We start from the raw sequence: 14,030 nt of genomic DNA on the forward strand, positions 1-14,030 counted from the left end.
TGTTTATTTGTCAAGTGATTACTTGGTAAACATCAAAGATGTATTTACCCATGTCTAGGACCCTTTAATTAAAACTTTTACAAGGGTGATTCCTAGAGACTTTTTTATCATATATTCACACTGCACATAGCACTTCACCACTTTCTCATTCACAACCTGCTCCGCTGTAACTCAGGCATTGAAGCACAGCAGGATTGCATTAGGTGATCCAGCTAGGCCCCGTTGATGAAGCATGCCACCTACTAGGTAGGTGGGTGAGGGGTTTCCAAAAAGACAACTGTTGTTGTTTGCGTTCCTTTTCTGTCTAAGTTTGGGCAAGGAATCACGTGCCCCAAACCTGCACAAGAACTTGTCTATACATTATATTAGACATATTATATATGTATAATTTTTCAAGTCAAAATATATTAATTTATTTAAAAAAATATATATTACGGGTATTTATTTTAATTCTCTGTCTCCATTATTTTCTATGGGATGGTGCAGAGTGGCTATGGGGGGTCGCGTGCTGGACTTACGCCAAGGCTGACCGGAGTACATTTACAACTCTTTTGGGTCCTTTTTGCTGAAGTAACTATAGAAGTCAATTTTGTGAATAACAATGGGCTTATTTTTTTGAAGAGTCGATGTCTGTCACTCTTTAAACCAATTCTTAACCTCTCCTTACTCCTCTCTAAATCCTACATTTAGTACTAAGTATTCCAAATTTTTCAGCCACTCCTCAATCCCTCCCACATTTACTTTCAAAACATTGACATATGTGTGCCTGGATCTCTGCATTCAGGATAGAGATCTTCATGCATAAAAGATATGAGAGGTGAAGTTGTAGACCACTGCATGGAGGTTAGTGAATAGATATTTGTAATATGCGAGTAGTATTATTGCAGCACTAATGAACATAACACAAAATTTAGTTTGTTAATAGGCCCTTTGATGTCTTAATGTGAGATTCTGGACGGCAAAAAAAACAACAAATGTATTGCAAAAGATATAAATAATGTAATGCTCCTAGGGGTAATATTTCGTAAACAGCGGGATAAGATTAATGTGAACCACATAAACATAGAAGTCAAAATAAGAACAATGACAATAGAAATGTACATCAACATTCAGTGGCAATCAATGTAAGCACTTAGAAAAAAGGCTTAATCAATAAGCCCAGCAAACATTTTGGTCATTGAAAAAGCTCAGGAAAAATTTGGAGCCCTGTCTGTGATGGTACCTGAATAAATTCCGAAGGACCCTCCCACTGGCTGGCATAGCCATGCTGAGATATAAGTGTCTCCCTCTGGTGAGTGACAAGGATTGGACATAGTATCCTTTGCTCTTCAGATACTATCTGGATTTTAATTGAGTCAACATGCAACACATCACCGAAGGTGTTTCAAGCAGATTTTAGGGCGTGTTCATTAGCTACATTTGATGAAGAAATCTTGAAGTGAAGAGAAGGCTTTGATGTGCCATAATTGCCACAGGCATAGGAAATATATGAGGTTTTTAGGCTGATACATCACAGTCTTCAGGTAGTCTTTTTTTTAGGAACTATTTTTAAGAAAAGGTCCCTCCAACAGGAGTTAGTGATAAATGGAGTAGGTAGACAGATCAGAGCCCTTGTAATTGCACATTCTTAGTGTGGAAGTGTGTAGTTAATTGCTTCTAAAGCAGTGTTCTCATTTTAGTGGTAGTAGGTTTTAAAGAGGGTTTGAAGATCACTCCATCTTCAAAGCAACCAACAGATGCTGACTTTGGCAAATTAAGGACCTAACTTAGAGTTGGTGGATGGGTTACACCATCATAAACTTGATGGGATATCCTGACTGTCTTATTTCAAGTGCATTTTAGTCTATAACACTTGTAATAAGATAGACAGGATATCCATAACATTTGTTACATAGTATCTACCGTTCACCAACCTCTAAGTCAGAGCCTAACTTTTCTTTTGGACAATGCTACCAAATGCAAAACTTCTGCACACAACTTGCCTTGGTACTTTAATGGCCTCCTGGGACTCAATTTGGTGCTCATGTGTTTATGTCACAGAGACTTTAGACAATCATTGGCCCTCTTGGAACTCTGAAGCATCTCTTCCTCAAGATATCTCAATTTTGCCTGGAAACCTTCATAATCCCTTAGCCAGGAAGATTAGGCAACTACAGCTACCATGTACTGTTTCTCAGGGATTCTTGCAATGGGCTTTCAACTGGTGAATTAACACTATACTTTCAACAATTAGCCCAAAATATCCCCTATTTCTGCTTCCCAGTGTGACAATCCACTCCCAAAGCTCTTTGCAAGCTAGTCTCTTGCCTGAACATTAGGCGCTCCGTTAAAAAAAAAGGGGCACACATATTGGCCCACAGATGGCATTTATACAATTAAATAAAAACAATCATGGAAATGGTTCAAAACAAGTATAAACCCCAATGGCTAAATTAAATGCATAAAATACGTGCCTCCCACTTTAGTCGTTTTGACATCCTGGCATGAAATTGTTGTCTATGGTTAACTTGTTTCACTAGGAGCTATGGTTATTCTCCTCTATCTTCAAAAGAAGCATCTGCCTTTGACACAAAAAAGAAATGGTCTGATGTTAATGGCTGCTCTACTGTGGTTTGCTGACAAATATTTGGAAAATCGGACAGGGTTATAGACAAATACTACTCTTCTGAGCAGATTATAGACAAATACTAGTCTTCTGAGCAAACCAAATAGTTGCATACAATAATAGATTGATTTGAGGTTAATTTTCAAAATTCTTAAAGTATGAGACTAAGCACCAGCCAATAGCATCTTGTGCTATTCGCTTCTTATGTGGAAACCAGCATGGAGAAAATGGGAATCCTCCAACACCGGGCTCTTCAGATCTCTATCATCAGTCCCTCTGATCTGGGTGTCTAGTAGACACCTCTGTGGAGCGCTCCATTCTTGGGCCATAGAAGCCTTAAAACTGGAACAAGTGAGGTCCCACTTTTATACACCAAAATCAAAAATGATGCAAGTAACCTCGGTCTGTCACTGTAGAACTGGTTTGACATCTTTTAAGCATCCTTTCCAGGCGCTCTACAGACATAGCCTTTGTGTAGAGTAATGCTTCTCATAGCTGTATAGTGCCCAGCCTTGAACACCCATAATAGAAGCATAAAGAAGTGTGCGGTTACAGTACCTGACTGTCATCAGCCAACTGAAATAATCTGGGAAAATAAATAGGCCAAGCCTCAACTAAAGGCTTCCTTATCCTGTGTACAGCAGATTCTGCAGTCCCATCCGTGTATCCTACCACCCATCAAATGGCAGTACTCAGGAAGAGTAGTCAGCTGTTCCTCCATACAAAAGGCCTAATTCGATTTCTAATGCAGCCCTCTCTTCACCCCCCTCACTTCAGTGTCTGTCTAGGTCTCGTCCCTCCAGCTTCAGGAATTTGAACAATCCACTTCTGCTGTCTAGGAAAACAACCCTATTGCAATCTTGCGCAAAGGCGAGACTTGGGGTATCCAAAGGGGACCCTAAAGGCCTCCATTGCGCTGGGTCATCCACGTAATCATGTATGTTCCACACAGGCCATACATGTCAACATGCATAACACACAGATGGAATGTTAGGGCTAAGGACTGAGTAAGTACATAGAAGCAGAATTTTATATGAGTGGTACTGTGATATATAAAAAGTTGGGTCACAGCTATGGATTCATAAACATAATACACTCCCACCTCCCCTCTATATGCTAACACACATGACATGGACACGAATACACTGCTGACGATGAGGGCACAGTTAGTGTTCCACCCACCCCCGATCCTGATTACAAGACAATTCCAGGACCTACTCATGACAAAGGATAGGACTACGCCTCTGTGCACATGCTATGCTAGCACAATGCTAGGACCAAAATAAAAAATAAGGATATCAGATACACACAGTTGCGTACTCAGAGCAGGGGGAATGCACGTATTTACCATGCCGGGTAAATTTCTGTTCCAACATTGTTAATTTAAAGCAATTTATTGCCAAGGTAAGAGAACATTGGGAAGTGCTCATAACTAAGGATAATGCATATTTAATAGTGAATAAGAAAATATTTGCCAGAAATTCAGAATACAGGAGACCTAGTATGTAATGTGAGCATTAACAGTCACTTATAAAGAAATTATTCTACAGAAAGGGAGAAGAAAGTATTAATCTTAGAGCAGTTAACTTACGTTAAAGGTTGTTTTATAGCCAGGCCAGAGTAGACCATGTTCATGGATTTCAATCCATAGTGGAGGCTAAACAGGGATCATAAACCCTCAAGATTTTGAATAAGCATGAACAGTGACAGTATACATAGCTGAAATTTAGAGGCATCAACTTGTCCTAATAGAGTCTAGATGCTACGACTGATACGGAAAATGCAACAAAAAGAATCATCAAAGAACAGGCTCTAACAAGGAATTACTACATTTCTAAAACAAACTATCTTGAATAAAAACACCACTAATGTAGCGACAAACAGAAAGCTCTACGCACTAACTTCATAGTATGCTTAATGAAGTAAAAACACAAGAAAGAAAAACAAAATTCAAGTAATCAAAACATAATGTATGATTTGATTTAATGGCATACGAAAAGCTGAAAAGTAGCCAACTCATATCGCTTTGAACCAATGCTAAAGGACAGAGCAAACTCAACATAACCGAAATTCATAAAAGACACTTTTTGAACAAATGAAAAACAATTTTAGGGAAACGAATATATTAGAAGATTTTGTTAATGTCGCCAACAAACACTCCTATAGTTTCCTGCTACACATAGCAAAAGATACTGCTAATTGTAAATGCAATATCAGGGTAAATTTGAAAATTGGAATCTATTTCATGGTCATTTTAAAGTAACACCAAATAAAAGGTAAAGTCTAAACGTGCAGTTACTCTTCTGTGAAGCAAAATACCTCAACAAGTTACAGTCATTTAAAAATGTTTACAAGTGTTTTAGATAATTTTCAGTTTAGCTAATAAAAGGTATACAACTGGTGTATTGTTATATTGTGGTGAGATTCTTCAGGCAAATTATATTAAATGTGAAGAAAAAATTACTTTGACTAAAGCATTTCTAAATAGTCTGCAGTGATTGCTCATAGGATCTCTTCTATACCAAATCATAATGTATCTTTCAACGCATCAGGTATAAATTCTGTCACTGGAAGAACATGATCTGGTTAGTTAACTAGTTACCTTCATAACACTTTCCACTGACATTTGGCATTTTAATAGGTAGAAACTAAAGTGTTCAAAAACCAACCACCATCTGCTTGCCATCTCTAAGTTTGCTTATTTGTTTTTCCTATAAGAAGTGAATTGTACGATTGTAGAGAAAACTTGAGGTGTACTACAAGACTGTATCTTCCGTCTTTTTAATGTATATGAGAAAAAGAAATATGATAAGTTGCTGACAATGCAAATAAATACCCCAACGTCCTAACTTTCCAAACAGAGAAATCTATTTATGCACCTTATGCTAGAACATTACCTTCTTTAATGGATATTGTAGAAAAGAATATCACTGTTGTATGCAAGGAAAAACATAGCCTAACAATAATGTGGTACTCTTCATGAAGGTCAGTCAGGCAAGAATGAGGGTCAGCATATAACATGGAGAATAAATCAAAAGACTCAACACTAGCACAACATGTATTCCCTAAAAAGAGGATGTTTATGCTGAACAATATATAATTTCTAACTATGCAATTGCTTTCTAGTATTTGGCCTGAGTCTTTGTGTGTGTGTGCCCCAGCAAACGAAGACTTCCTTTTTTTAAGATAAACAAAATGTCACCTAAGTCTACACACACATTGCAATACATCTTAAACCAAATAGGTAATATCTGCTTATCATCAACTTTCTATCAGATGTAAAAAGAAAGCTCTTCATAGAGAATGTTGTTTTTATTTTCATGTGGAATAATAAATGAATGATATGAGATGTGAGAATTAAGCACGAATGCAACTAAGTCAACTCTGTGTATATAAGTGGTTTTGTGTTATTAAAGTTGTGTCAGGAAAATAATTCTTAAACTGAACTTTAGTTGTTTTGCTATTTTTCCATGTTATATTTGAGATAAACACTTCTAGCGCTTTGGAATTCAGCATGTTTGCTTGAGCTCATTTGTACATTCCCTGTTTATGTTCCATAATATTACATAGCTGAGAATATAAATCTTAAAATAATGAATAATCTGGGAATAAGTGATATCAGAGGAACAAGCTTCTTGCCGTTAACTAACATTTTTTGGAAATTAGTTCTTGTCAAAGGTGCATCAACAACATTAACTTAATTTTTAAGCTATCAAGCCTTTGTTATGTTCATATGAATTGACTTTGAGCCACCTTCTAGAATGACAACTAGCAACTGGTTACTTTCAAACAGACAGGTTTTATTTTCAATTAACTGTTCTTCAGTCTCGCTCACACTTAATTGTATCTGGTACATCTGACAATAGCACTAGAATTCTTACTGGAAAATGTAATGAACAACTCCAGAATTTGAAACTGCTATTTTTTTTCTTAAGACTACTATCATACAACAACAAAACAAATTACTTGAACAGGAATACATTTACTCAAGATGTTGTATTTCCTTCTAATTGTAGGATGACATTTTGTGGCACACATCAATATTGCAAGAGAAGAAATGATTCCTACAGATTCATTAGATAAAAATGTTAGTTGATGATGATTAGTAGCACATGAATAGGTCTACTTCCAAAAAGCAACTGCATTATATGCAGCACTCAATATTTCTGAAAAATTCACTTTCGCACAAGACAAGTACTGAAAGTGAGAAATGAAAGAGAAAAGTTTGCCATCCTACCGGCTAGGAGTCCAGTCATAAGGGAAAAACTAAAGGTAACTTATCAGACAATGCATTATGCACATATTTTTGGCATGGGTATGATACTCTACAAAAATATTTAGATTTTTATAAGAACCTGCGCGCATAATGTCTACACAAATGTGACTGCTGGAACATTGGCTAGGTAAGCAGATGTCGAGTTAGAATAGTTAATCTACACTCCCCAATGCATACTTCCCTTAACAGTATGTTGGAAGTCAATATTGTACTGTAGAAAGTTGTGCAGGTCGATATTCTTGACCAAATATTTGACATACAACTGTGCGTGTGTCACTGTCAGTGAAACAGATTGAAGCATGGTATATCGACATGGAACTACTATGTGGAAATGGATAGACGATAAGGAAGACAATATGTTGTGTCACTGCCAGCAGCATTAGTTTTAAAACATAATGCAATACATCTTGTGGATTGATGAGGGCCACTATAACCTGGTAAATCATAGGTGTGCATAACGTGGTGCAGCAATCTAAGTAACAAAGAAGCTGATTAATGCAAACAGTGATGAGAGAGCATAATATAATTTAATGAGTACCCACTGAGATTGAACATTGGAGTTTATTTTATTCCAGACAAATGCCATACCACCCAATTGTGTATCTGTAATAGAATGGTTTGATGGAATTTATGTTTCTATATCTCATTGATATTACAGTGTTTACACACTTATTATTACTTTTGTACAATAACTGTATCCCAAAAAATTAAAAGAACAATAATTTTAATATTTGCCTAAATAAATGCAATGTGTTCCAAGTGCATGTTTGAGTGGCACAATATATTTATATATTTATATATATATATATATATATATATATATATATATATATATATATATATATATATATATATATATATATATATATACTGTATTGTGAGTATTGTGAGGCCCAGTGATTGGTGAATGGGGAAATAATTGCCATTGTTAGCAAGACCCTAAGAGTCTCCTTCGAAATGTTAAATTATTGGAAGAACCAGTGATTCCTAATAAGATTCCACTGTGAATTCCTCATTTCTCCAAGGAGTTTCACCCAGGCAATTGTGTGCTTTAAATTATAATATACAACAATGATGCTTCAAAAAACATAGTAGTTACTAAACATACATCGTGCTACAAGAATTTTTTTTTGTCTCTGGGATAATTATCCCCAGTTATGCAGATCCAGTTTGGATTAGATTGACTTACTACATTAGTTTCATTTCACTTATTACATATACATGTGTTTGGTAAAAATTGCATACAAAACCCAAAATAGAGAGTATCTTAAGAAAAGCAAATGTGTACGTCGAACTTATTAATAAACAGAAGAGCACTATTATTTTTCGCCAGTTCCGGGTGTGGAGGTATGTCTTTGATTCTCTTCCTCCCTTTCTCAATGAATAGGATGTTACAAAACAGATATACATTTGGCAAAATAATCTCACAGACATTGCAATGCATATGCTACACATTCAATAAATCAATCAATAAATTCACAAATATTGTGTTGTTAATTGCAAGGTAACCCAATGACCTCTTTTCAGCATTTTGAACTTGACTCAAAACACAGTTTTACAGGCACAATTTTACTTATAAGGTTGATACTGAAATGTGTTTACTAGACACTTTGGGTCTCCCTGATGAATATAGGTATAGCACCAAAAAGTACACTTAATGCCACCCAACTGCCAATGGGACTAATATAAAACAAAAATTGTAACTTAAAAAATGTCTTTGTAATTCAGCATCTTGAATTCTTGTGAACAATTTTGACTATTCCCTGATGAAGAGATCAGTATGAAAACAGATCTAACATATTACCCCACATTGGTATTTTAATTCCATTTACTCCCAGAGAATGTACGAAAATCTGGAGTGGTTGAAGTATTTGCCACTGAAGAATTCATTAGCTAAATGGAATTTTAGACACTTCTGTTCTAAATATCATCTTTGTGGCTGATTGTTCTAGTTTGACAATGCACCCAAACATTGTAATCACTGAAAATATAATTACTATTTTTGTCTAAGGATTGGTTACGCATAGGTAGGATGCGAACATTCCTCCCCAATCTGACCCAGAATTGGGCTCCAACACTTGTGTACAAAGTGGACACTGGAAATCAAGTTTTTTTTTTTTACATTACGTTAATCAACAGCAGTGTGGCGGCTGGTCCTGTCAGCACATGCATTGAAATACTGTGCATTCATGGTTCCTTTAGAACAACTTCAGATTTTCAAGTTATCACCATTCATGTTCTTAGTTCTCCCAGGAGCCAAACTGCAACTTGTGAACAATGGAAATTCTGAATAGTCGGTGAAATGTAGAGTTTAGTAATGTTGCTATGAAGCAGTTTTTCTCAGGGCATTGAAAACCTAACCAATTTTCAGAATAGATAATGGACGTAATTCCGAAAATGTAGCAAATCACTGTAATCCAAACTGGATCTTCATAACTGGGGACAATTATCCCCATGACAAAAAATATTTATTGTAGCTATTATTATATTTTAAGGCACCCAATTCCCTGGGTGAAAATCCCTGTAGAAATGAGGAATTTACAGTGGAATCTTATTCAGAATAGCTGGTTCTTCCAATAATTTCACATTTCTTAGGAGGTCCCGCTAATAATGCCTAATAATTCAGCCCTCACCAATCACTGGGCCTCACAATGGTGTCATAATGAGGCTGTAAGAATGATTTACAGGTTAAAATTGCATGAGAAAACAAGGTCCTTACTTGTATCTACCTAGTCTACAAAATTCACACTGCAGTAATTATTTTCCAGATTAGAAGACCAGATCGTACCTTAATCATTTTTTGAAGAATAGAGACTTCTGTGGGTTGTAATGTACCTGTAACAATTAAAAACCAAAGGTTTCTAATTCTACTAAATAGCTTGTTTCTTTCTTTTGTTATCTTACCACAGACAGTACTTAATTTGAGTAGTGGTTGGCTGTGGGGGCAACCAGCACTAATTATTTGAGGAACGCCATTCATTTTTCTTCATCTGACATTTCTCGAGAGCAAGAGGTGGAAAATGCACAAAGTGAAAATAACTGAGTCAGAATAAGAAGGAAAAACTGTCACCAAGTGAGGAAGTAGGGATCTGTAAGAGTGCGGTTAAGCAGACTAGAGTGTGTGCTAGTGAATTAAATAACAGTGAACTAGATTCCAGACTACACAACATGGGTATTCGGCGAGATGGTGCCGGCCTCAGCCTTCTGAGTGGACCTTTGGGCACCGGCACTTAGGTTTCTACAAAGTTAACACTGACCACAGTTGTGCTACGGGGTAAGCATTAATCAAAGGAAACTGGAAAATGCAGATGCCATGTAGGTTAGTGTCCATAATTTCCTATAGCTATATTTTAATAGAAATACTTTTTCATCTGATTCTCAAAGCAATAGTTGTAAAAGATTAATATCCATAATTGTAGGTAACTTTCAGTAGACTTCTGATTCTGGGTATTCTCAAAGAATTTCTGAAGTAGTCAGATGTATATTTATAGGAGTACTCTTACTTCACAAAATGATCCACATGTGCCTATCTCATGGAGTGTAAAATATTTTTCATATTTACTTTAATTTTTTACTGCAAGCCTGTATAGAAATTGCCGCTGCTACATATGTGAATATTCCCTTCATTTTTCACTCTTGAAAGTGTCTGCTTTTAACAGGCATAGTTGCAAATGTTTTTCTACTAGAGTGATCACCTCCCTACAGGCCAGGTCACTACAAAAACTGTTTCCAGTCCTGGACTTTTGTGTGACATCCTAATAGACTCTTGGTGATGTAATCTTTGTTTTGCTTCGTAATTTGACTACAACACTAGGAATCAATGATCTGTGGGTGATAAATTGTACTGGAGACAGTGTCCATAATGACCTGGAGTGATGTGGTCACACTAGTTTCAAGGTAGGGAAACTACTTATGAAATGCTTTTGACTACCCACAAACCCTATACCTTTGTGAGTATTCACAGCATTTTGCATGGCCACTGCTTCCTTTATAGTTATGCCCCCTAGACCTCAACTTACAAAGGAGAAAATACAAATCCTTCCATTGTGATGGATTTTCTCTCATCATAAGCACAGAATTCCATTAATTCGCACTCTGTAAATCAAAGTGTTGAATTTCATATTACAAATGTCTACGTTTTAAAATTCGACCTTTTTTCCTTTCCAAAGAACATCTCTCTACAGAGCTAGTCTACTTTCAGAATTATGTCTTGTCTGGCGATTCTCAATTTTAGCAATTAATGCTCTTTTGAGCAAACATTAAATCATACTTTCTATGGCAGTCATACAGTTTTATAGCAAGAAATATCTTGGTCAATGGATAGAGACAAATAAACATATCAGAAGCAAATGAAATGGATGGCTTTAAATGTTTCTGAGAAAAAATGGGGGACGAGCAAGCATTCTACATAAACACTATATTAACAATGCTACACAGAAGACTATAAATGAAGCTTAAAATTAGATTGGTGGTCTAACGTTAACACAGTGATGTAAATAAATGGGGATTCACTATACAACAGCTAATATATTGTTAATGGCAAAAATATATGACTGATAAGCATTTTGCTCAGGTGCAATATGACTTCTTACCCTTCTGCCATCTGACGTGTATAGCTTAGTGACTGGACACTGCAAAACTTCAGTCATATGGTCCAGTAAGGCCTCAAAGTTTTGGGTGATTTTTCTGTTCAAAATGATGTAATGCTTGAATCCTGTGTCCCCGTTCTTGAAGATAGCAAGCTTCTTGGAGAGGCTCGGTACTGCAGTATTATCACCTGGTGCTGGATTGACTTCATTTTGACGTAATAACTGTACTACACGGCGTCGAGCACTGACTGGTCGGCTGCTCTGCCAGAGCAAGGGCTTTTTTCTGGCTCGCTCAAGGTTAATAGGCTTAATTTTTTTCTGGTGGGAACAAATGTAGGACTTGCCATCCTCCAGCTCATCCAAGGCAGAAACTTGGTGTAATCCTCGAGGTGTACTAATGTTTCTCACCCCAAAAGGCAAAGGAACTTTTTTTGACAAACTATCAAGCAAGGCGTCAAATGTCTTGAAGGAACGATTACTAACCACCATCTTGATTCCATTGAACTGAGGGTCGCCACTCTTATAGAAACAAACGCGTTTGGATGCAACAGGTTCCGTTACATTTGAGTGGCGGGTGGATGCTGTCTGTGCACTCTCTGATGAGTATGGTTGAAGGCCAGAGTAACTAGTAGAAGTTGATTCACTCATTTTTTACTGAGCTCTGAAAGTAAGAGGCAACAAGTAATGACTTTTTAGTACAAATGATAACAATTTTAAGTTATTGATAGCAATCATGCTTTTGATGAAAAACAACAAACCAAAGTTATGCAAGTAACTACAACAAAGAGATAACAATAATGTGTCCTCTGATTGTTATTGTATAACTTTAAAAATGGAAAGTGAAAAGTTTAGAAATATTAGAAAGAGATAAGGTGTGCAACCTTTGCAGTCTTGAAAAAACACATTACTAATGACATCATTTACAAGGAAAGATATATTAAATCAATTTTAATTTTTAAATTTTACATTGAGCTATTTTTCTAAGTTTAAGAAATGCGAGTAATAGTTGAGAAGAGTCAGAACTTCTCTCAAATAATAATCACAAAACTTGTCAGAATGAGCTACTAGAGTCAATAATAAACCATTTCTTAACCCTCGGGTAGCTTGGCACAAAGCAGTCAATCTTAACTTAGAGGCACGGTATGTTTTTATAATGTAACCCAGCGTTTTTCGATGGAAGAGCCAGAGACGTGCCACAATGAAAATCACTTTGGAGGTTTTTCACAGCCAGAACATATAATACATTAAATCTAAATATTTTGTAACTTTCTTTATTGATTTTTGACATGTATTTACTATTGGTGTCAATCCAAGTACATGCAATAAATCAAACAGCGTATACATTGCTGGAAGGTGGTTTATTGGTAATGGTAGGTGGGCACCTAACACCAGAAACAAGGCCACAGACACAGTACTGGGTCCTAAATAGGATCTTGGTAGCTGACACCGAGCAATAAGGCTTAAGTTAGGAGATCGGCAAGTAAAGAATTTACAAACTCCAATACAGTAAAAAAGTAAGAAATGACACACAATAAAAATCCCACACCAATTTGAAAACATAGAAAATATTTCTATCATCAAAATGACCAAAATTCAAGGTAAATACCTGAGATATAATGTTTTTTAGGAATAGACACTTTCTAGTGCTTAGAAACCAATAGCACCACTTCGGGACATCTGGCCTCACTTGACCAGGACAAAGTCAAAGTTTGAGGCCAACTGAGATGGAGGCTTGCTCAGATACCCCACGCGGTAGGCCTCAGTCAAAATGTTACCTTTGCACTTAGAAACTTTCCTGGAACTTTTTTCGCCACTCTCTGCTAGTCCAGATTGAGTGAATGTTTGCCGGCTTGACTTTCAGTTAGCTACTGGTCAAACTCTGGAAGTCGGACTCTCATGCTCTTCAGTGGGACAAACCTGGAATCCAGGCCAGGTCGCAGTTGAAGGTAGAGTCCGACTTCCAAAGTTTGACCAGTAGCTAACTGAAAGTCAAGCCGGCAAACATTCACTCAATCTGGACTAGCAGAGAGTGGCGAAAAAAGTTCCAGACACTTGACCACATCCTAAAAAGTGTACTGTCCCAGAAAGCACTATTCCTCCAAAATACATCATAGCTGAAATCTAAGCAGAGCAGTAGGAGCTGACTAAACCAACTCTCAGGGTGGCTCATTTCCATAGCTGTCCTTCTCCTAACATTTGCAAAAACCTTGCTTAAGCCTACTAGCTGCTGGGAATCAGGGGACTGGGGGTAAGTAGGCCTGGAATTCCCTGCCTGTCCTATCCTCCTTTGAACCCTTGAACCCTCATGCTTTAGGACCCCTCTAACCTGCCTTGGCATTCCTGTGTAACTGCAGAGCTCTCTTCAGCAGATAGCCTCTCCCCTGGAGAGGCACGTATTACCTAATCAAGGCAGCCTGGCTAAGTCTGTTAGCACTGACCAATAAGGAAAGACTGCAGGAAGGCTGGGGTTTGGCTTACAGGCAAGTATGTGTTATAACATATTTTCTGTATAAGTTAGGATAAATTCAACAAGCACAAACTTTTGGATTTATCAATGTCA

At 36.9% G+C, this 14,030-nt stretch overlaps 1 protein-coding gene across 1 annotated transcript in view; it reads right to left on the reverse strand.

The window, feature by feature from the left end:
* The window catches only part of RP1 (RP1 axonemal microtubule associated), a 1,491,030-nt gene that overhangs the window by 1,255,420 nt on the left and 221,580 nt on the right, over positions 1-14,030 (reverse strand). The window contains exon 3 of the mRNA XM_078686181.1: positions 11,474-12,131. Within this exon, the coding sequence (XP_078542307.1) occupies positions 11,474-12,118 (645 nt within the window). The 5' untranslated portion in view covers positions 12,119-12,131. The remainder of the gene's footprint in view (positions 1-11,473; positions 12,132-14,030) is intronic.

The sequence above is a fragment of the Lissotriton helveticus genome, chromosome 4_1, assembly GCF_964261635.1.
Source record: "Lissotriton helveticus chromosome 4_1, aLisHel1.1, whole genome shotgun sequence".
NCBI lineage: Eukaryota > Metazoa > Chordata > Amphibia > Caudata > Salamandridae > Lissotriton > Lissotriton helveticus.